At 50.7% G+C, this 25412-nt stretch overlaps 1 protein-coding gene across 7 annotated transcripts in view; it reads left to right on the top strand.

The window, feature by feature from the left end:
• EP300 (EP300 lysine acetyltransferase) overlaps nt 1-25412 on the top strand; it is a 520888-nt gene that overhangs the window by 249853 nt on the left and 245623 nt on the right. For all 7 annotated transcript variants that reach the window (XM_085601052.1, XM_085601051.1, XM_085601048.1 and 4 more), the window contains exon 11: nt 15291-15368. In XM_085601052.1, the coding sequence (XP_085457178.1) occupies nt 15291-15368 (78 nt within the window). The remainder of the gene's footprint in view (nt 1-15290; nt 15369-25412) is intronic.

Genomic DNA, 25412 nt, shown 5'->3' with positions numbered 1-25412 from the left:
AGTGTTCATGCAGCTCCTAGGCATGATGGCGTCATGCATCTCCATAGTCCCACACGCACGACTTCAAATGCGTCCCTTACAGGAATGCTTAGCACAACAGTGGAACCAAGCTCACGGACAACTTACCGATCTGGTGTTGGTGGACAGTCGCTCACTTCGCTCACTGAAATGGTGGAACACCATCAACCTGTCCAAAGGGAGACCGTTCTTAGAGCCTCTTCCACAAGTTGTGCTAACTACAGACGCATCTCTCACGGGGTGGGGAGCCCACCTCCTTCACCATACCACTCAGGGCAGATGGACCAGTCAACAAAAACTGCTCCACATCAACCACCTGGAACTCTTAGCAGTGTTCCTAGCACTAAAATCCTTTCAAATTCACCTAAAGAACAAAACTGTCCTCATACGCACAGACAACATGACGACAATGTATTATATACAGAAACAGGGAGGGACACACTCTCTCCAACTGTCCCAACTGGCACAGCAAATCTGGAGATGGGCAATTCCCCAAAACATCTACCTGTTAGCAGAACATCTCCCAGGGATCCACAATCAAGTGGCCGACCTCCTAAGTCGCCACACACAACAGATCCACGAATGGGAACTACACCCCAAGGTTCTACTCCCCTTCTTCCAAAAGTGGGGACAACCAGACATAGACCTGTTCGCCACTCCCGAAAACACAAAATGCCCAACCTTCGCCGCCAGGTTTCCACACCCACAGTCGAAGGGCAATGCCCTATGGATGAACTGGTCAGGCAGATTTGCGTACGCCTTTCCGCCTCTCCCACTAGTTCCATTTGTGGTACGCAAACTGAAACAACAGTCACTAACACTAATACTAGTGGCTCCCACTTGGGCACGTCAACCGTGGTTCACCACACTTCTGGAACTATCTTTAGTTCCACATCAAAAGCTACGCCTCTCCCCGGATCTGTTAACCCAGAACCATGGAGAAATCAGACACCCAGATCCTCAAACACTGAACCTAGCGATCTGGCTCCTGAGGTCCTAGAGTTCGGTTACCTCAATCTCCCTCCAGACTGTATGAATATCATAAAAGAAGCCAGACGCCCTACTACTAGAGCGTGTTATGCCGCTAAATGGAAACGATTTGCCATCTACTGCGCCAATAATGACATACATCCATTGGATGCTTCCATCCAAAACATCATTTGCTATCTACTACACTTGCAAAGATGCAATCTAGCGTATTCCTCTATACGTTTACACCTAGCAGCCTTGGCAGCCTACTTGCAAAATAGGCAACACCTGTCCCTTTTTAAGGTACCAGCCATCAAAGCGTTTATGGAAGGTCTCAAAAGAATTCTTCCCCCAAGATTGCCACCTGCACCAGTGTGGAATCTCAATGTGGTTCTAACAAGACTCATGGGTCCCCCATTTGAACCTATGCACAAATGTGAATTGCAATTCCTAACATGGAAGGTAGCTTTCCTTATCGCAATCACTTCCCTGCGCAGAGTAAGTGAAATACAAGCCCTTACACTTGAGGAACCTTTCTTACAACTACACCGTAACAAAGTGGTTCTTAGGACAAACCCTAAATTTCTTCCAAAAGTGATTTCCCCTTTCCACCTTAACCAATCAGTAGAACTACCGGTCTTTTTCCCAAATCCAGACTCGGTAGCTGAAAGGGCCCTACATACCTTAGATGTCAAAAGAGCCTTGCTTTATTACATCGACAGGACAAAACCTTTTCGAAAGACAAAACAACTCTTTGTTGCTTTCGCGCCACCACACAAAGGCAACCCGATCTCCAAATCAGGAATAGCCCGGTGGATAGTTAAATGCATCCAAATATGCTACCTCAAGGCTAAACGTACACTTACAGTTCCCCCTAGGGCGCACTCCACGCGTAAAATAGGGGCTTCTATGGCCTTCTTAGGCAATATTCCCTTAGAAGACATTTGCAAGGCAGCCACATGGTCTACCACGCATACCTTCACTAAACACTATTGTGTTGACGTGCAGGCCAAACAACAGGCCTCCGTGGGCCAGGCTGTCCTAAAAACTTTATTTCAAGCTGCTGCAACGGATACAGGCGACCACCGCTAAGGGGAGCACTGCTGTATAATCTATCCTCAGTGTGTGATCTGCAGCTCATATGCCTCGAACGGAATATGCTACTTACCAGTATGCATCTGTTCTTGGCATGTAGAGCTGCAGAGTCACACACGCCCGCCCGCCTCCCCGGGACCTGTATCTGTTCCAGCATCCGTCTTACTTAGACATTACACATGGACATCCTTTCTTTCTTTTCTATACACTCCATCTTTTCCCATCATGGCGAAAAACAATCTGACGATGGAGTGGATGCCCATGCGCACTGTTGTCCAGGGGAGGAGTCACCAACCTCGTGACCAAAGGCTTCTTCCGAAGACAACAACAACCTGCAATCATCCGAGCCCAACACCAGATGGCGATCTTATCCTCAGTGTGTGACTCTGCAGCTCTACATGCCAAGAACAGATGCATACGGGTAAGTAGCATATTCCTTTGTCTCCTTCTCTCCACCGCATAAAGACAACCCCATCTCTAAATCAGGGATAGCTAGGTGGATTGTAAAGTGCATACAAATTTGCTATCACAAAGCAAAAAGAACATTATCTGTTCCACCTAAAGCCCACTCTACAAGAAAGATAGGGGCTTCTATGGCTTTTCTAGGGAACATACCCTTAGATGACATCTGCAAAGCAGCCACATGGTCAACACCGCACACCTTCACAAAACATTACTGTGTAGACGTGCACTCCAAACAACAAGCTAGTGTGGGCCAGGCTGTACTAAGGACACTATTTCAAACCACTGCAACGGATACCGGTGGTCGCCGCTAGGGCTGGGTACTGCTATATAATCTATGCAAAAGTGTATAATCTGCAGCTCATATGCCTCGAACGGAATATGCTACTTACCAGTATGCATCTGTTCTTGGCATATAGAGCTGCAGATCTATACACGCCCACCCGCCTCCCCGGCTACCTGTATCCGTTCCAGTCTATCTTATTTAGATACAACACACATGGGTTTCTTACTATTATCACTACGCTCCATCGTTTGCCTGCTGGCGAAAAACAATCTGAGGATGGAGCCGAAGCCCATGCGCAGTACGGACCGAAGGAGGAGTCACCGAACTCGTGAGTTCCAAAGACTGTCCAAGAATAAAAACAAACTGCAAACATCCGGGCCCAACACCAGATGGCGATCTATGCAAAAGTGTATAGATCTGCAGATCTACATGCCAAGAACAGATGCATACTGGTAAGTAGCATATTCCTTGCTATTCACTAAATCTGCAGCGTTCCAATTTAGCATATTCTTCCATACGCTTACATCTTGCTGCAATAGCTGCATATCTACAGAACACATCTGTCTCTTTTTAGAGTGCTTGTCATTAAAGCATTTATGGAGGGACTTAAAAGAATCATTCCTCCAAGATTTCCTCCTGCTCCAGTGTGGAATCTCAACATTGTCCTCACCAGGCTAATGGGGTCCACCCTTTGAGCCATTGCATAGATGTGAAATACAATGTTAGAGGCATATGCGCTGCAGATCACACACTTAGCATAGATCGCCATCTATGTTGGGTCTGGATGTTTGCACTTGTTTTTGTGCTGGAAAAGGCTTTGGAAGTCACAGGATAGGTGACCCCTCCTTTGGACTATAGTGCGCATGGGCATCGGCTCCATCCTCAGATTGTTTTTTTCCGCCATCGGGCTCGGATGTGTTTGTCACGCTCTAGTTCGGAACCGTTACCGATTCCACTTTCGACGCGCAATCCTTCACCTCTTCGACGGTATTGTCTCGATCGCGAATCCTAATCATCGCGCATCTCTACAGAGGTCCTCGATTCCGATCGTCGACAAAGGCCTTCGGACCTACCTGGGCTTTGACTTCTGGCTCATGGAAAGGACGCCGTTCAAGAAGTGTCCTCAATGTGGGCCGAAGTTTCCCCACACTGATCTGCATGAGGTGTGCAACCTCTGCCTTTCACCAGAGCACGAGGCTAGAGACTGCCCAGCTTGTGCCTCTTTCCGCACCAAGAAGACCATTTTGGACCGACGCGCGCGAAGAACCATGGCTCGCTGTGCGAAAGTGCCATCTTTCTTTCTTGCATGGTATCCCCCACTTTTTGCTGAAATGCTGAATGTACTTTGACTGAGTGTGCCCTGGACTCCTGCCAATCAGGTGCCCAGGGCCTACGTTCCTTCCCTAAACAAAAACCTCAAAACCAAATTGGCAAACCCTGGCCACATGTCAGCCCCAGGTAAATGGTACCCTAGGTACCCAGGGCCTGTGACCAGGGAAGGCCTCTAAGGGCTGCAGCACTCATTGTGCCACCCTTAGAGGGCCTGTACCCTAACACCCACACACTGCCCTGGCAGGCTGAAAGTCTGGGTACAAGACAATAACAGTCGACATGGCACACATCCCTGTATGCCATGCCCACAAACTACACTGCCCTGGCATACATCAGCCACCCCTCTAGCTGGGTGCTATATGCCAGTGGTGTGGGCACAGAGGCAGGAGCCCTGTGCCCCTACAGTACCCAGGTTCATTCCTGGGCCCTGTAAGAGCAGTGCTGCCATTTAAGAGTACATGGTACTGGGAGCTCGTCAAACACGAACTCCACAGCACCATAATGGCAGCACTGAAGCCTGAGAAGTTTGGTATCAAACTGCTCAGCACATTAAATCCACACTGATGGCAGTGTGGGATAAAATTGTACCAAGCACCACAGAGGGCATCTTAGAGAGGCCCCCTGAAACCTAACCCAGCCTAGGCTGCCACACAGCAGACATTGGACCCCTGGGTAGGAGAGCCCCTGCTCTCCTGGGCCTGCAACAATGCACATCCTGGGCGAGGTGCTAAATCTCCTCCCCCAGGATGGGCAGGGGGAAGCTTCAAAGGCATGCCGCCTCTGTGAGCTTCCCCAGGCCACTGCAACCCCCCACTCTGGCGGGAAGCTTGGCCGGAAACCCCAAATAAGGACAGGGGATGTGCCAGCCTGCCAACCCCACCCCTCAGGTGGGGGAGGCGAGGTGAAGCGCATCCCCGGGCTCTTGCCATCTTGAAGATGGGAAGCCCTACCCAATCAGGACTAGGCTACTGCCCCCCCTCCCACAGGAGAGAGGCAGGATAGGGGGTGTACCCACCCCAGGACAGGGACCCATTGGTCCCTGTCCTTCACCTACCTGTAACGCCCCTAAATCTAGTATTTAGGGGCACCCTGAACCTTCCTTCCCAAGATTCCAAAATCCGAAGAAGAGCTAGAAGAAAGAAGACCTGCCCTGCAGCTGCTAAGAGGAGGCAGACACAAACTGCTTTGGCCCCAGCCCTTCCGGCCTGTTGACCCTCGAACCTGCTCCTACCCGGCATCTCTTGTGGCCAGCAACCTCACAAACCCCGGAGGACCTGGCTACCTTTTGACTCTAAGCCCCTGGGACTCCCATGAGTAGAGGCTCTACTCTAAATCTACTTCTAATCCCTGGCGCAGCCCGGAACTGTGAAACCAGCACACTCTGCGCCAGCCAAGCCTGGCCTGTGCCGGAGTGAACAAAGACCACGAGGACGACCCCACGGCGACTGTGACCCAGAGTCCGGCACCTAAGGACCTCCCTCGACACTCCTGAAGAAGCCTGCAGCCTCAGAACAAGGTGCGCCCCCCCCCCAACCGTGATCAACAGAGGGTAAGATTTCCTGACACCAAAAGGCACCCCTGCACCCGGCGCTCCTGTGCCCAATCCCGGGGTACCTACCTATCCTCCAACTACCCAACTTACCTCTCGAAGTGGTGGTGGCACCTGAAGAATCCTCGCCCCCGAGCTTGCAGTCTTTATCTAAACCGGAGATTTCCCATTGAAATCAATTGAGCGCCTGAAGGCTCAAAAGCACCCTGCACCCAGCCGCCTGAGTGGCCTTGGCAGTGCAACCTCTACACCGATCTACTTCCCCACTTGCCCTGAGTAAGTGACCAGGAGCTCAGCTCCAACACCCGCGTGGCCTGCTAGTCAGCAGCCACCAACCAAGGCCCCCCTATCCCTCATAGGATAACATTGGGCCTAACTCGCTCTGCACCCGTTCGCCCTAGTGCCGCTGGGAGTGAACCAACTGTACCTACCTGACCCTGGGGGACCCCTGAGTCTATGCCCAGAACCTCAACTCTGCCAGTCGAGTACTTAACTTTAATCCGATAACTCAATTGTTCGAGGCATATGAGCTGCAGATTACACACTTTTGCATAGATCGCCATCTGGTGTTGGGCCTGGATGTTTGCAGTTTGTTTTTCCTCTTGGAAAGTCTTTGGAAGTCACGAGGTCGGTGACTCCTCCTTTGGATCGTATTGCGTATGGGCTTCTGCTCCATCCTCATTGTTTTTTTCCGCCATCGGGCTCGGATGTAATCTTCGCGCTCCGGTTCCGAACATTTCCAGTTCGACGATCAAAGTGGATTCCTCACCTCACATCGCGGTATTGTTTCGATCGATCTCCCCAATCAACGCACCTTCTCATCGACAAATCTTCGGTTCCAGTCGTCGACGGCGGCCTTCGGGCCTACCCAAGCTCCGGTCCCGGCTGATGGAAAGAACTCCTTTCAAGAAGTGCCCTCGATGTGGGTCCAAATTCCCCCACACCGATCTTCATGAGGTGTGCAACCTCTCCCTCTCCCGTGAACACGAGGCTCGGGACTGTCCGGCCTGTAAGTCTTTCAGATCGAAAAAGACTATTCGGGACTGAAGAGCCAGACGAAACAAGGCACACTCCTCGGCCTCCGTACCAGTCGATATCTTCGGAGACGACATCGAAGATCCGGGACAGCAGCGCACCGAAGAGGACCTGGTCAGTGCTTCCGAAGCAGACGACTCAGATGTGGAGGACATCACTCCGGCGCAGAGGGTAATATACCCCCCCACAGCAGCGCCGACACCCAAAAAGGCTTCGGTCACGCCTTCGCACCCGGGGCTAGGCAAGACCAGAGACACTGCTTCACACACCCCACCTTCGGGCCTGGTGAAATAGCCTCATAAGCCTTCCAGCGGCTCGGGCTCGAGCCAGCCTGCCAGCGGTGCCGAGAAACACACTTAGGCACCGAAAAAGAAACCGGCCTCTACCTCGACACCCAGCTCCACACCGAAGTCCTCGGGGTCAAAACCCTTCGCTTCCGTACTGACGCCATCTTCGGTACCGATCATACCCAATAAGGCCCTCGGCACCAACACTTCCACGCCGAAGCCCACCTTGGCGCCGACTAAGAAATCGGAGGTTCCCAAGCCCAGTGCTAAGCAAACTGGCATGGATAAGCCTAAAAAGTCATCGGCCCCGAAGACATCGGCGCGGACGGACCAAACATTGTCACAGGAACTATTTACACCGGATCCCTTACAAAAAACTCTCACCAGGGATCCAAAAACTGGACATTTGGCACTCTCTTCCAAAAAGAGACATATGGACAAACCAGCTCCACCTCCAAAGAGGAAGGACTCTGCTACCTCCCCTTTCAGAATACCTTCCCCACCTCCTCCACTTCCTCCACCGTCTCCACCTCCGCCCCCTCCGCCTTCTCCACCCTCACCTCATCGCTCTCCGACCCCGTCTCCAGACGATGATGATCAGGGGGACCCATATCACGATCCAGGGGATGTGCCCCAAGACCCCACCCCTACAGGATCCCCAGACCCATGGCAACTACAATGACCCAGATATTCCAGACGTCCCACAAGATGACCTTTACCCTTCCAGGCCATCTCCACCGGAAGACTCATTAAGTTTTGCAGCGTGAATCTTTCTGGATTCACTATGCTGTGCATTATTCCGCGATCTGGTGGTTGGGTCTGGATTCGTAGTCTCTTTTGTTTTTTTTTTTTTGTTTTTTTGTAGCCCAGGTGGGCGTCGACGTCCCACCATTTGGTGCACCTCTCGTGACGTCGTCGTGCTTCCTGTGGAAGTCCCACCTTTGGGGCGCCATCTTCAGATTCTTTTTTCCGCCGTTGGGTCTGGATCGTCATAGAGAAGCTCCAGAGTTTTAGACGAAGGAAGAAGGAAATTACACTGGTTTCATCGAAGGAGAACCTTTAGAAGACTACAGAGAGAAAGGTATTACAGCCGGGACGACGAAGGAGGGGATCCTCGAAAGTTCGAGACATGTGGGCTGCTGAATTCATATCTGTGCATAGATCGCCGCCTAGTGTTGGGTCCGGATGTTTGCACGTTGTTGTCCTGGAAGAGTCTTCGAAGTATCCTGGGATAGGTGACTCCTCCCCTGGACTACAGTGCGCATGGGCATCCTCTCCATCCTCAGATTGTTTTTTTCCGCCATTGGGTTCGGATGTGCTTATCTTGACTCAAGTTAGGAAAAACTTTTTACAGGCCAAAAGGCCTTTAGTTCGCGTCGGTACTGTTCCCGATCGGTATCGATAGTTATTTGTTAGTTTACTAACTTCCAGACCAACTTTTTCACATCATACCCGACCATCGACCCGACATCGACGATGGAATCGAGGACGCCATTCAAGCGGTGCCCTGTTTGCAATGCGAAATATCCCCATGTCGACGTCCACCCGGTGTGCAACAAATGCCTTTCACCGGATCACGACGAGTCCACATGTATGGCCTGTGCCCGATTCCGATTCAAGAAGACTCTCCGGAATCGTCGAGCAGCGAGGCTCGAAGCGCAGCAAGCGGCACCGGCCCCGACCGACATCTTCAACGCCGAGGACGAAGATGTAGAAGACGTGGAGAACCTACCCTCCAGCCCCGCTTCCGACCACGACTCCGGATCGGAAGACGTCAAAGAACAACTCTTTCACAGAGACGAAGCCGACACCGAGGTAGGAGACTACAATGAGGCCTTAGGGGCCGAAGAGAGTAGCTCCGGTGACGAGCAAGGCCTACCCGTACAGACTGTGGATATCCCAGTGCGTCAGTCTATGGCTCCGGTCGAGGGATCGCCTTCGGGCCTTACCCAAGACCTATCCCGCATCCATTCGGCCCCGCCCTCTGGCCCGGCCTCGGACATTCAGCGGCAGCCTTTACTACCCAAAACGGCTGGTTTCCCTTCATCGAAACCGAAAGCCGTATCGGTTCAGCAGAAACCGAAACTGAAAGTCACACTGGTCGGATCGAAGCCCACCACACCTTCGACGCCAGCCAAACCCGTCGGCACCGACCGCACCAAACGGGACTTCGGTGCCGAGCTTGCAGCAGCCGACGTCGGCGCCGACGCACGGAAAAAGACCATCGGTACCGCCAAACCGCCTCGGCTCCCGGCACCGAAACAATCTGCTCCGACCACAAAGGTCAAAATGGCTGCTGGATCTCACACCACTTCGAAAGCAGCACCAAAGGCACAATCATTGACGCCGTCGACAGCTACTACCTCTCCTCGACTCGATGACCCCGTGGCACCGAAGAAGTCCACGCCTGCCTCAACGGAACCGGTCGGTGCCAAGGAACCATCGGCGTTCCAGGTGCGGCAAGTTTCAGCATCCTTGCAACACATCAAAGATAAGGCGGCCCTCCAGGACACATCAAGCTCCGAGCCGAAAAAGGCTCAAAAAGCTTCTCCGGCACCGGCCAACATCACTTTTGGCCTGCCACCATCCACGGCGCCAAAACTGTTCGAAATCAGAACACGTGTCACCCACACCAGGATCACACCTGCAGAACACTCTCCTACGGAGACGTCGCCAAAACACATCATCGATGCCGCAACAGGCAGAATGATGCTTCACAAGAGGAAGATAACTTCCGAGCCAGCTTTGGACTCCTACCGGATCCCACTAAAGAAAAAGCTGCCAGTGGATTCGGGACCAATTCTTTACGAGCCTCTCCATACCTCTCACCAAGATCCACAGTCCTTCTCTCCAACACACTCCGAAACCGACGTTTTGGAGGACTACATAGGTGACCACGTCCCCTACCCCGGAGAAATGGACCCTGAAGGCCAACAGGACCCTGACCAAGCTTGGGATGACCCTGTAGACTCAAACGCACCTATGGATACGCAGGACACGCACCTATATGGTGCAAAAACGTCTCCCACAGAGGACACTGCCGCATTCAACGCCCTCATTGAACGTGCTGCGGCCAATCATGGTGTTCAACTCCACTCTGACACCATCGAGGACGATTTTCTCATGGATACTTTCGCATCCTCAGAAAGACATATTAAAACTCTACCCATGTTGAAAGGTGTCCTCAAACCAGCAAAGGACATTTTCAAAGAACCCACCAGGGCAAGAGTAATAAACCCCAGAATCGACAAAAAATATAGGTCAGCGCCTGGGGATCCTACCTATATTAGAGGACAGTTGCCTCTGGATTCCATAGTAGTCGCGAATGCTCGTAAACGGGCGCACTCGCAGACGACTGGGGATGCTCCTCCCCCGGACAAAGAGTCCAAGGTGTTAGAGACCTCCGGCAAACGGGTTGCAGCCCAAGCAGCTAACATATGGCGTATTGCCAATACTCAGGCGCTCCTGGCTCGCTACGACCGAGCGCATTATGACACACTAGAAACCTTACTACAACATCTCCCTGACCAATTCAAAGAGGGAGCAGAGATCCTCATCAGAGAGGGACAACTCCTCACAAACGCATCCATCAAGTGTGCACTAGATGCCGCAGATACAGCTGCCAGAGCCATAAACACTAGCGTCCTGTTACGACGACACGCCTGGTTACGAATCTCCGGATTCAAACCTGAGGTGCAAAATAACATCCTCAACCAGCCGGTCAACCCAGACTACTTATTCGGGCCAGAGGTTGACACCACACTAGAAAAAATAAAAAAGGACACAGACACTGCAAAGTCCATGGGGGCTCTCCAAAAGCAGACCTTTCGGAGTGGCTCCTTTCGTCGCCCCGGCAATAGAGGAGCAGGTAGAGGACAGGGGTCACAGCAAACCTACAACAAGGGCAACACCCAAAGTACCTACGATAAAAACACCAGGGGTGGATATCGTGGTTCAAGCACAAAGGGCAGAGGACGCGGATACGGCAATACCAGATCCTCTCCCAAGAACAAACAGTGACGCCCTCTACCTTCCTCCCGACCACACAACACCTGTCGGGGGGAAGGTTGCACAGGTTCCTGTCCACGTGGAACTCCCATCACCACGGACAGGTGGGTCAAAGATATTATCAAACACGGTTACTGCCTAGAATTAACCTCCACTCCACCCACAATACCCCCAAAACACCGTCCTATGTCCTCAGAGCACTTAGCGCTATTACAGCAGGAAGTGCTAAGTATGCTGCAAAATGGCGCAATAGAGGTCGTACCCGTCCACGAGCAAGGTACAGGGGTGTACTCCCTGTACTTTTTAATACCAAAAAAGGACGGGTCACTCAGACCTATACTAGACCTGAGACCCCTCAACCGCTATATTCTTTCGGAGCATTTCCACATGCTCACCCTGCAACAAGTCCTCCCACTGCTCAAACAGGGAGACTTCCTGGCCACACTAGACCTCAAAGATGCGTATTTCCACATACCCATTCACCCATCACACAGGAAATATATCAGGTTCACTATTCAGGGGCATCACTATCAATTCAAGGTTCTTCCCTTCGGCGTGACGACGGCGCCCAGGGTCTTTACCAAGTGCCTAGCGACAGTGGCTGCAGATCTACGGAGACAGCACATTCACGTCTTCCCTTACCTGGACGACTGGCTTGTTCAGGCAAAGTCAGCCCAGCAATGTGCCAGCCACATGTCCGTCACCATTCACCTTCTTCACAGTCTGGGATTCTCACTAAATTACCCAAAATCACATCTTCAACCCGCACACGTACGACAGTACCTGGGCGCGACCATAGACACTCTGGCAGCCACAGCTCAGCCAAATTTAGTGAGGATCAACAGCATGCAACTGCTGATCACAAAGTTCAAACCTCAACACTCCCTTCCAGCGCGAGTGTTCATGCAGTTGATAGGCATGATGGCCTCCTGCATTTTCATAGTCCCGCACGCGATACTACATATGCGCCCGCTTCAGGAGTGCTTAGCATGTCAATGGAATCAGGCTCACGGACAATTAAAAGACCTAGTGTTGGTGAGCGGTCGGGCATACAACTCTCTGCATTGGTGGAATCCACAAAACCTTTGCAAGGGCCGACCGTTCCAAGAGCCTGTTCCGCAAATAATACTGACAGCGGACGCCTCTCTCCAGGGATGGGGAGCTCATGTACTCAATTACACAGTGCAGGGACTATGGACGACACAGCAAAAGAAGATGCACATCAACATTCTGGAACTGATGGCAATCTTCCTAGCCATGAAGGCATTCAAAGTACACTTGTGCAACAAAGTCGTGTTGATCCGGACGGACAACATGACTGCCATGTACTACATACAGAAGCAGGGAGGAACACACTCTCCACAGTTGTCTCATCTGGCTCAGAGCATGTGGAAGTGGGCCATTCAGAGGAACATATTCCTCATGGAGGAACACCTCCCGGGCAAGGACAACCAGATGGCGGATCTGCTCAGCAGACACAGCCACCAGATGCACGAGTGGGAGCTACATCCGTCAGTACTCCAACCGTACTTCCAACAGTGGGGTCATCCAGAGATAGACCTATTCGCCACAAACTAAAACGCAAAATGCCAAAGCTTTGCCGCCAGGTTCCCACATCCGCAGTCACAGGGCAATGCGATATGGATGAACTGGTCCGGCGAGATTTGCGTACGCTTTTCCCCCAGCGCCATTAATACCGCTAGTGGCACGCAAACTGCGACAACACTCACTAACACTCATCCTAGTTGCTCCCGCATGGGCACGCCAACCATGGTTCACCACCTTTCTAGAACTTTCCGTGGTGCCACATCAAAGGGTGCGGATCACACCCGCACTTTTAACGCAGAACCATGGCGAAATTCAGCACCCAGATCCGCAACAGCTGAACCTGGCAATCTAGCTCCTGAAGTCTTAGAGTTTGGCTACCTAAACCTGCCACCTGAATGTATGGATATCATCAAGGAGGCCAGAAGACCCACAACCAGAGCATGCTATGCGGCTAAATGGAAAAGGTTTGTCATTTACTGCAACAACAATGACATTAACCCGCTGGACGCATCCATTCAAAACATCATCTGTTACCTCTTACACTTATACCGATGCAATCTGGCATACAACTCCATACGTATACATTTAACCGCGATAGCAGCCTATCTTCAAAACAGGCAGCGCCTCTCTTTATTCAGTGCCTGCCATCAAAGCCTTCTTAGAGGGACTCAAACGAGTAATTCCCCCAAGACACCCACCGGCACCAGTGTGGAACCTCAATGTGGTCCTCACCAGATTAATGGGTCCACCTTTTGAACTTGTCCATTCATGTGAGATTCAATTCCTCACCTGGAAAGTAGCTTTCTTAGTGGCAATCACTTCGTTAAGAAGAGTTAGTGAACTCCAGGCACTAACCATTCAAGAGCCATTCATACAGGTTCACGCAAACAGGGTTGTACTACGTACCAACCCCAAATTCATGCCTAAAGTGATATCGCAGTTCCACATGAATCAGACTATTGAACTGCCTGTTTTCTTTCCAAGTCCACAAAATGTCGCAGAGAGAATGCTCCATACACTAGATGTAAAGAGGGCCCTCATGTACTATATAGACAGAACAAAGGATTTTAGGAAAACAAAACAACTTTTCGTTGCCTTTTCTCCACAACACAAGGGCAACGCCATTTCCAAAGCAGGGATAGCCAGATGGATCGTTAAATGTATTCAAATTTGCTATCAAAAAGCTAAACGCACATTAACGATTCCTCCACGAGCCCACTCAACACGAAAGTTAGGGGCGTCCATGGCTTTCCTAGGAAACATTCCTTTACAGGAAATATGTAGAGCAGCCACATGGTCCACTATACATACATTTACCAAACACTACTGTGTAGATGTACACTCAAAACAGCAGGCAGCTGTAGGACAGGCTGTTCTCAAAACTCTTTTTCAGACTGCTGCAGCTGGCACGGGTAGCCGCCGCTAATAGGAGGTACTGCTATATAATCTATGCACAGATATGAATTCAGCAGCCCACATGCCTCGAACTGAATATGCTACTTACCAGTATGCATCTGTTCTTGGCATGTAGGGCTGCTGACATTCATATCGCCCACCCTCCTCCCCGGCGCCTGTAGCGGCTGCAGCACTCAGAATTACTGTATAGCATGGTCATCACTTACTGTATCTACTCCATCACTGCCACAATGGCGAAAAACAATCTAAGGATGGAGAGGATGCCCATGCGCACTGTAGTCCAGGGGAGGAGCCACCTATCTCGTGATACTTCGAAGACTCTTCAAGGACAACGATGTGCAATCATCCGGACCCAACACTAGGCGGCGATCTATGCACAGATATGAATGTCAGCAGCCCTACATGCCAAGAACAGATGCATACTGGTAAGTAGCATATTCAATACAGAGCCACTTTCTCACAATAGTGCACCCAGCTAGAGGGGTGGCTGACCTATTCAAGGGCAGTGGGTTGTAGGCAAGGCACACAGTGATGTGTTATATGTCGACTCTTCGCTTTATTTTGCTTCAAAACACGCAACCTGCAATGTGTTCTACACCACACACATTTACCAAACACTATTGTGTGGATGTATTAGCAGGCCAACAAGCTAATGTAGGACAGGCAGTGCTAAAAAACACTTTTATTTTAGACAAATGCAACGCCCACTGGGTTAACCACCGCTTTGGGACCGTACTGCTATACAGTCTATGCAAAGCATGTGTATTTACAGCGCACATGCCTGAAAAGGATTGTTACCCTATAAGCATCTGTTCTTGGCATGTAGGGCTGTAAATTCACATGTCCTCCCTCCTTCCCGTATACCTAATGGTCGTTGGAGTTATTATTCACATTGTACACACATGGACATCTCTGTAGTACACTTACTCCATTCTCACCCTCATGCGGGAAAACAATACAACAATGGAGTCAATACCCATGCGCAGTATTACCGAAAAGATGATTCCCCTTACCTTGTGACTGGAAAAGACTCCTTCGAAGAAAAACTACTTGCAAACATCCAGACACTAGATGGCAGGAGTGTGTAAAGCATGTGAATCTACAACCCTACATGCCAAGAACATTTGCTTACAGGGTGAGTAACATAATCCTTTTTCAATACTATAAACTACAGACTATCAAACACGCTGTTGCTTAGAATGCACCAGTTTCCCTGGCCCTATTGACATTCAGGTTTTTGGCATGATGAAACTTAGCCATTGACTTGCTTGTTTTCTTTTTCCAGATGGCCCTCTGCCGGACCCAGGAATGATCCGGGCCAACGTTCCCAGCCAGATGATGAATAGAATCCAGAGCCAGCAAGGTATGCCTAACTGGATTCCCGTACAGTGTGCCAAAACACTCTTTATTCTAAGATTTATTATGCCCACTTTTCACCCACATTGCCTGCCCTCTTTGTGTACCTTTGCTGAAGTTGGCCTGCCTTTACAGCTTTCCTGCTCTGGATTCTAGGGTTACCCATCACTGAGCAGCCCTGTTCTACCTCGATACATTTTATTACTGATTTTAGTGTGTAAATTACCCAGAATGAGCAAATTGAGGGTAATTAGGAGTTCATCAAAAGCTGCAAAAAACTAAAAATCATATGCGAGTGTAAAATAAGTGAGTGTATAATTGCTTACGGAAACATTAAGCAAGATATCAGTTCTTAATAAAGAGCACTCCTGGATGTGGCAGTAAGCAGAGAAAGCACAACCACCCTGGTGAGCCTTAGGGAAATGGGATATCACAAAGTTAACTTTGTTGCATATTGTCTAAAATGTTTACTCGCAGTGAGTGACAGGGCTTGAAATAACTTTGATATAGACTCAAAACCTTAAAGATACACTTCTTAATAAGAGGCCATTGAACAAAATCAAGATGATCTGAAACCTGCAAATGTTTCCTCTGCCTCTGAATAACCTGTGCTAAGGCAGTTTAAATATGCTGAGAGCAGTTCCTGAGGTGGACTGGGTGAGCAGTGTATAGTGAGGTGAAGTAGTCCAGACAAGAAATCGCTAAAGCCTGGACAACTGATTTTCTGTGCATATCCGGAAACGGGTATAGGATTTTCCGTAAGGTGTGTATTGTAAGGAAGCAGTTGTTAAAAAGCTTATAAATGCAACTTTTGAAGGAAAGCTTGGTGTCAAACGATTGAAGAGAAGGAGGTGGATTTAGTTCTGTTGGCCACCATTAAGAAGACCAGTAGGAAGATTCCCAGAGTCAACCAGTCCGACCCTGTGTAGGAAAGTGGCTCTGTATATACTGTTTCCAAATAGTTAGAGTGCACAGAGTCCACAGTCCCCAGAGGTTTGGCAGAGGCTAAAGTTAGATATAACCGTACTCTCTAAAGTGTTAGCTTGGTCGAGCCGTAAGGCAGTATCAGAGGACAGTGTAAAGCATTTGTTTTGCAGCGTGAATCTTTCTGGATTCACTATGCTGTGCATTATTCTGCGATCTTGTGGTTGGGTCCGGATTCGTAGTCTTTTCTTTCTTTTTTTTTTTTTTTTGTAGCCCATGTGGGCGGCGACGACCCACCATTTGGTGCACCTCCCGTGACGTCGTCGTGCTTCCTGCGGAAGTCCCACCTTTGGGGCGCCATCTTCAGATTCTTTTTTCCGCCGTTGGGTCTGGATCGTCATCGGGAAGCTCCAGAATTACACTCGAAGGAAGAAGAAAGAAAAGAGAGTTTCGTCGATAAATACTAGAGGATATCACAGGAAAGGAAGAGATTTCATCAGGAGCCCGAAGAAAGGAGGTTCAGCGCCCTTTTTCTTCGACGACCTTGGAGAATGCGCACTCAGAGGCCCTGAGCGCAATGGACAAGACGCCATTCAAGTTCTGCCCAAACTGCCACCACAAGTTCGCGCAGAAGGACCAGCATCCGGTCTGCAACCTCTGCCTACCGGTCGAACACCAGAGTAAGGACTGCAATGCCTGCTCAGCCTTCGCGCCGAAGACGCTCAGGGTGAGAGATCGGCAGAGAAGAGCCAACGCCAGCATGGATGGCAAGGGTAAGGCCCCGTCGCTCTACGATCTGGGCCTCTCCACAGAAGACGAGGACAACGTCGCCGAGACAGCCGAAAACTTCACGGTCGTAGAGACCGACAAGAAAAAAGAAGACTAGGTAAGAGAATCGTCGAGCGCAAAACAGAAAGTACCTCAAACACGAGGGTGACTCGAGAAAATCAGAGTCGAAGTCCACGAAGGGAGCCCCGGCGCCGAAAACTTCGACGACCAAAGGGGGAACCATGGACAAGAGGCCGAGCGGATCCTTAGAAAAGGACTCCCTGGTGCCGAAAGACGCCGAAAAGCAGGAAACGGGCCGATCGACGCTGAAAGAACGGTCGACGTCGACGCAAGTTTCATCGAAAAGACCCGCGGTCGACGCCGAAAGCATCTCCGAGGCCGAAATGGAGAACATCCTTCAAAGGAAGAAGGAGTTCGACGCCAAGATGAAGGAATTCAAGATTCCAACGGTTTCATCGGCGGACGTCGTCGAGGACGAATTCGACACAGAGGGCCTAACAAGGGATCTCGAAGAGGAAGACGAGCCCTATTATGACGGAGAAGCCGAGGAAGAAGACCAACAGTCGTTCTACGACTCGGCGCCATCTACCAGCCACGACATCGAATGGCAGGATCTTGACACCGAAAACCCGGAGGAGCCCGTGGACACGTACCCTTCGAGGCCTTCGCCACCCGACGACATCGGGGTGTACAATATGGTGGTCAGGAGCGCAGCGACAGCCTTCGGCGTCAAACTCGACGAGGAGAAGCCGAAAGCCGATTTTCTTCTCGAGACCCTGCTCCCCATCCACACAAGGAGCCAGTTCCTCCCCATGCTACAAAGTGTGATGAATCAGGGGAGAGAAGCCTTCAAGGAACCAGCGACCTGCCGGTCGATCACGCCCAGGACAGAGAAGAAATACAAGCACTCTTCCCTGGACCCCCCTTACATCAAGGGTAGCGTGACCGCCGACTCCATCATAGCCTTCACGGCCAGGAGAAGGGCCAACGTACCAGCAACTTCGGGCCCACCACCTGATAAGGAGAGCAGGAGGATAGACCTCACAGGAAGAAAGGTCGAGAGGAACGCCGCAATGCACTGGCGCATGGCGAATTCCAATGCACTCCTCAATAGACCCCAGTACCAGCACTGGGACGAGATGGGGGAGCTAGTAAAGCACCTCCCCGAAGAATACCGCCAGAGAGCCTCACACCTGATAGACGAAGGCAAGAACATCGCCAACTCCTGTATAAAGACGGCGTTGGACGGGGCAGAGACTTCAGCAAGACTCATGGCCATAGGGGTCACCGAGAGAAGGCATGCATGGCTAAGAATCTCGGGATTCAAACCGGAGGTGCAGAACAACATCCTTGGCACCCCCTTCAACGGAGAGACACTGTTCGGAGCAACAGTGGACGAGAAGCTCACCCAGCTGAAAAAAGAAAACGAAACGGCGAGGTCCATGGGGGCCCTGCAGCTGAGGGGAATGAGGCGAGGCAATCCCTCGCGGAGACCCTACGGTAGGGGAGGAAGCCAGCAGGGGCCGTCGCACCAGACGTTCCAGCAGGGTCAGCAGGGTGAAAGTCACGGACAAGGTCAACAGAAGCAAAACTGGCAGTACCAACCTCGGGGCCAGTCCTTTCGCGGGAGAGGGAACGGACGTGGCCAAAGGAGGAGAGGGTGGGAACAGCCCTCATCAAAGTGACTCAGCACGCAAGAGGACGCCTACCCTCGTCATGCCCCCAAGGGTGAGGCGCAAAAAAGTAACATCAGGGGGAAGAGAATATTCAAAAGCCTACGAGCATACAACACCAGTAGGCGGGAGACTGAGGTTCTACCTTCAGGAGTGGCGGCGTATAACCACAGACAAGTGGATACGGAACATCATGCAGTACGGATACTGCGTAGATTTGGAGAAAAGACCTCCAAACAGGAAACCAAAGGGAAGACAGATCGACCCAAGAACTGGCACTACTCAGAGAAGAAACACGGAAACTTCTAGAAAAGAGAGCCATAGAGGCAGTGCCGTACAGAGAATGCAACAAAGGGGTCTACTCAAACTACTTCGTGATCCCGAAAGTAGACGGAAACCTCAGACCAATCCTGGACCTGCGTTACCTAAACAAGTTCATCAGAACGCAGAAGTTCAAAATTACTTCGCTGCAGGAGGTACTGCCACAAATAAGAGACGGGGACTTCATGGTCACCGTGGACCTCAAGGATGCCTACCTGCACATCCCAATAAACAGAAGACACAAGGGCCTTCTAAGGTTCAACATCGAGCAGGAACACTACCAGTTTACAACCCTGGCCTTCGGATTAAAATCGGCACCAAGGGTCTTTACAAAATGCCTGTCGGCGGTCGCGGCCCACCTACGAAGACAGGGAATCCATGTCTACCCCTACTTAGACGACTGGCTGGTCAAGGCAAACTCACGCGAGAAGTGCGAGAGGCACGCAAAACGCGTAACAGACACTCACGAATCTGGGGTTCTCGATTCACTGGGGGAAGTCATCGCTGGAACCGGAGCAGGTGAAGATTTTCCTGGGGGCGAAAATCAACTCCAACAGTACAGTAGTGCCCAGCGACAGGAGAACAGATGCACTACTGAAGGAGACGCGGCTCTACCAGAAGGGGCGAGCTCTGACAGGGCAGTGAGCAAGATGATGGGGATGATGGCGTCGTGTATCCAGCTGGTGCCGAATGTACGCCTGCTGCACATGAGACCATTCCAGGAATGGCTACAACAGCAATGGTCACAAGCAAACGGAAGTTGGGAGGATCTAGTGGTTGTTACGCACGCAGTGCAGGAGGAGATAACTTGGTGGAACAGAAACAACATGACAGCAGGGAGAAGCCTGACACCACCAATCCCAACAATGACCATTACCACGGACGCATCGCAAAAGGGATGGGGGGCGCACATGGACAACCTCAGAGTGAGGGGTCTGTGGGCTCCAGCAGATGCGGTTCGCCATATCAACTACCTCGAGCTGAAAACAATCCTGCTAGCCCTGAAGGCATTCCAGAGGCACCTGTACAACCAGAGGGTGTTGGTTCAAACAGACAACACCACGGCAATGTTCTACATCAACAAACAAGGGGGGACACAGTCGTTCCCTCTCTCCTTTCTAGCTCAGGAGATTTGGAGATGGGCCATACCTCTCAGGATAGATCTACTGGCAATTCACCTACTGGGGAAGGACAATGTGGAGGCAGACTGGCTAAGCAGGCAGACCTCGGCATCGCACGAGTGGGAGCTCAATGGCCAGGAAACGGAGAAACTCTTCCGGAGATGGGGAACTCCCACAATAGACCGATTTGCAACACGCCAAAATGCCAAAGCTTCGCGTCCAGGCAACCAGATCAGCAATCCAAGGGAAATGCCCTATGGATAAGCTGGTCGAGGACATTTGCCTACGCCTTTACACCGATACCCCTGTTGCACAGAGTGCTCGACAAGTGCAGAACCAGCAACATGACTCTGATCCTAGTGGCTCCGCAGTGGGCAAGGCAGACATGGTTCTCACAAATTCAAGAAATGGCACAAGGAAATCCATACAGGTTCGAGAGGAGGAAGGACCTGCTCTCAATGCAAAACGGAGAGGTCCTGCACCCAGAGCCAGAGACCCTCAACCTGGCGGCATGGCTCCTGAAGACCTAGAGTTCGCACACCTAAGACTGCCTCCAAGCACTAGGCGAGTGCTACGGGAGGCAAGGAAACCTACTACACGAAAATGCTACAGCGCAAAATGGAAGAGATTCACTGTGTGGTGCAGGAAAAAGGGCCTGCAAAACAGAATGACAAGAGACTCAACAGTACTGAGGTACCTCACACACCTTCTAAAGAGTAACCTCTGCTCGAGCTCCCTAAGGGTACACCTAGCGGCGATCGTGGCCTACACCAGAGGTGAAAAGGGTGGAAGTTTCTTCACCTCGCAGGTGGTGAAGAGATTCATGGAAGGAGCCAAAAGGATGGCCCCCCCCGAAAAGGTTGCCGCAGCCGGCATGGAATCTGAACGTGGTTCTGACGGAGCTCATGAAGGCACCGTTTGAACCCATTCACAAGGCCACACTGCAGATGTTGACGATAAACGGCCTTTCTGGTGGCCATAACCTCACTACGCAGAGTGAGCGAGCTTCAGGCACTAACCCTACAGGAACCCTACATTCAGATTCACAAAGACAGAATAGTCCTGAGGACGGACCCACACTTCATGCCCAAGGTGGTGTCGGCGTTCCACATGAATCAGAGTATTCAGATACCAAGTTTCTTCCAAAACCCGAGTTCAAATGCAGAAAAGGCACTGCACAGCCTCGACGCAAGAAGAGCGGTGATGCACTACATTGAGAGCACCAAGGAACTCAGGAAGTCGAAGCAGCTGTTTGTGTCCTTTGCTACTAGCTTCATGGGTAGGCCAGTGACTAAGGGCACCATCGCTAGGTGGATTGCCCTCACTATTCAATTCTGCCACAAACAGGCTGGACAGGAGCTAGCGGAGGGGCCTCCGGCGCACTCCACAAGGAAGAAGGGGGCCACCGTGGCCTTCCTGGCGAACACGCCCATCCAGGACATATGTGTCGCGGCAACTTGGGCATCTGTGCACACGTTCACGAAACACTACTGCGTGGACATTCAGATGAACAAGGAAGCACAGGTTGGACAGAAGGTGCTTCAACACATTTTCAACGACCAACGCTCATCTACCACCCAGCCGCCACAAAATTAGGAAAACCGCTACAAAGTCTATGCACAGCATAGTGAATCCAGAAAGATTCACGCTGCAAAACGAATAGTTTCTTACCTGTCGGTGTAGTTTTGCAGCTTGAAGATCTTTCTGGATTCACTAGCGAACCCACCCATCTCCGCCAGGAAGATGAGGCTGGAGGAAGAGGGGGTAAAATGGAAAAGATCAAAAGAAATGAAAACGTACACGAAAAAATGGACAAGAAGGATTAATCAATCGCCTAGGGATTTAAAAAAAAAAAAAAAAGAAAGAAAGGAAAAAAGAACCCGAAGATGGCGTCCAAAAGGTGGGACTTCCGCAGGAAGCACGACGACGTCACGGGAGGTGCACCAAATGGTGGGTCGTCGCCGCCCACCTGGGCTACAAAAAAAAAAAAACAAAGAAAAGACTACGAATCCGGACCCAACCACAAGATCGCGGAATAATGCACAGCATAGTGAATCCAGAAAGATCTTCAAGCTGCAAAACTACACCGACAGGTAAGAAACTATTCGTTGTACACACTCAGTCAGCCAATGGTCTCACACACTCAAGAACTGAACTCTAGGCCAATGGTTTTGTATAAAAATATATGGTTGTTTTATTTTAGAACCAACAATAGATTTCAAAATATACTTTCTCTGAATGAGTGGCTTTATATAAATACTTTCAATAAGCAGTAGGCTTTTGAATGCAATAGACACAGGTGTTGCAATAGGCAACACGATATCAAACACAATAATACATTGAGCTCAAGGGGATTTTCTAATTAATTGCAATTAGTTACTTTGAGGATTATTTTTCTAACCACAGGACCAGATACTGGATTCAGTCCTGGGACATTTCCTGTAAACAGTTGAGTAAAAGCGTTTTGGTTACAGTAGGGATTTTTTAGCAATATTTTGGGATTTTAAAAGTTGACACTTAGAACTTTTTCTCATAGAATCACCAATGTAAACCTATGGGAGGAATTTCACTTAGCAGGTAAGTGGGGTTATAGTTACTTTTTCTAACTCAGTGTTGGATCCTGGATCCAGCACTGGGGCACCACCTGTAAACAGTTGGAAGAATGGGTTTTGGTTATAAAGGCGATTTTTAACGAATATTTGTAAGTTTGCAAAATCGACAGAAAAAATTTCACAGAAAAACTGTCAATGGTTTCCTATGGAAGAAAATTCAAGTTACAGGTAAAGTATGTTCTTGTTACTTTTGTAATCCAGTGTTGGACTCCTAGGTTCAGCACTGGGACATTATCTAAAACAGGTAAGTAATTACGTTTTCACAGTTGGTGCGATTTTCAAAGAATATTTGTAGTTTGCAAAAATCGACACTTAGAAGAAATTTCACAGATGATTTCATATTGTAGAAAAATGGGTTAGCGGTAAGTATGTAATTACTTTTCAATGTCCGTGCTGGGCACCAAGATCCAGCACTGGGATCTCTCCTGATAGCAGGTGAGTGTTTTCGTTACTCGGTTGATATTAGGTGAATATTTTGAAGTTTAGAAACTCCACACTTAGAAGAATTTTCAAGTGAAACCAGTCAATGTTACCCTATGGAAGAAAAGTGAGTTATCGGCTTTTGGGCAAGTACTCGACTGGCAGAGTTAAGGTTCTGGGCATAGACTCGGGGGGGTCTCCCAGGGTCAGGTCAGTACAGTTGTTACACCCTCAGCGGCTCGGGGGCAGCCGGGTGCAGAGTGAGTTAGGCCCAATGTTATCCTATCGGAGGTAGGGGGCCCTTGGTTGGTGGCTGCTGGCTAGCAGGCCACGCAGCTGTGGGAGCTGGGCTCCTGGTCACTTGCTCAGGGCAAATGGGGAAGTAGAGTAGAGAATGCACTGCCTGGGGCACTCGGGCGGCTAGGTGCAGGGTGCTTTTGAGCCTTGGGGTGCTCAATGGATTGCAATGGAGAAGCTCAAAAACGAACAAAGGCTGCAAGCTCGGGCCGAAGATTCTTCAGGTGTGACCACCACTTCGAGAGGTAAGTTGGGTAGTTGAAGGATAGGTAGGCACCCAGGAGTTGGGCACAGGGGGCCGCAGGGCCCCTGGTGCAGGGGTGTCGAGGTGGGTCCTTGGGTGCTGGATTCGGGGTCACAGTCGTCTGGGGGACGTCCTCGGGGTCTTGGTCCTCTCCAGCACAGGCCAGGCTTGGCGGGTGTAGTGTGTTCAGGGTTCGGGTCAGTTACTTGCTTTGAGCAGTACCACTGCTCGTGGGAGTCCCAGTTGCTTAGTCACAAGGTAGCCAGGTCCCCCGGGGTTTGTGAGGTTGCTGGCCACAGGAGATGCCGGGGTTTAGCAGGAGCAGGTTCGAGGGTCGACAGGCCGGTAGGGCTGGGGCCAAAGCAGTTGGTGTCTTCCTCTGGTTAGCAGCTGCACGGCAGGTCTTTTTGCTTCTTGATCTTCTTTGCTGTTTCGGAATCTGGATCTAAGGAAGGAAGGTTCAGAGTGCCCCTAAATACTAAATTTAGGGGTGTTACAGGTAGGTAAAGGACAGGGACCACTGGGTCCCTGTCCTGGGATGGGTACACCCCCTATCCTGCCACTCTCCTGTGGGAGGGGGGCAGTGGCCTAGTCCTGATTGGGCAGGGCTCCCCATCTTCAAGATGGGTTTGCAGAGGCTGGCCCACCCCTGTCCTTCCTTGGGGTTTCTGGACAGTCTTCCCGCCAGAGTGGGGGTTTAAAACCGGTAGGTGCCAGTTGCTGAGTACAGCAAGGGCCCTGGAGAAGCTCACAAAGGAGGCATGCCTTTGAAGCTTCCCCTGCCCATCCTGGGGGAGGGGACCTAGCACCTCGCCGAGGATGTGCATTGTTGCAGACCCAGGAGAGCGGATGGCTCTCTACCCAGGGGTCCAGCAACATGTCTGCTGTGTGGCAGCCTATGCAGCCCCTCAGACCAGACGTGGATTGTAGGTTAGGTTCAGGGGGCATCTCTAAGATGCCCTCTGTCGTGCATTGTACATTAATTCCTGCACTGGCTTCAGTGCGGGTTTAATGTGCTGAGAAGTTTGATACCAAACTTCAGTCTTCAGTGGAGCCATCATGGTGCTGTGGAGTTCGTGTTGATGATCTCCCAGCACCATATACTCTTAATTGGCAGCACTGCACTTAGTGCCCAGGAATGGACCTGGGTACTGTAGGGGCACAGGGCTCATGCACCTGTACCCACACCACTGGCATAGGGCACCCAGCTAGAGGGGTGGCTGATGTATGCTAGGGCAGTGTGTGTTGTGGGCATCGCACACAGGGATATGTGCCATGTCGACTCTGTTTTGTTCGGTACCCAGGCACTCAGCCTGCAAGGGCAGTGTGTGTCGGGTACATGGCCTCTAAGGGTGGCACAATAAGTGCTGCAGCCCTAGGGGCCTTCCCTCGTCACATGTCCCTGGGTACCTAGTGTACCATTTACCAGGGGCTGACATGTGGCCAGGGTTTGCCAATTTGGGTTTAGGTTTCAGCACAGTTGCTAGGGAAGAACATAGGCCCTGGGTACCTGATTGGCAGGAGCCCAGGGCACACTCAAAGTACATTAAGCAATTCAGCAAAAAGGGGGGGGGCATACCATGCAAGAAAGATGGCACTTTCTCATACCCTGCCAATATTTTGTCATGTGTTCCTATTCATCCCAGAGGT

This window comes from Triturus cristatus, chromosome 4_2 (assembly GCF_964204655.1).
Source record: "Triturus cristatus chromosome 4_2, aTriCri1.1, whole genome shotgun sequence".
Classification (NCBI taxonomy): Eukaryota; Metazoa; Chordata; class Amphibia; order Caudata; family Salamandridae; genus Triturus; species Triturus cristatus.
Note: the sequence above shows the minus strand (reverse complement) of the source record. Positions and strands in the feature narration are given on the sequence as shown.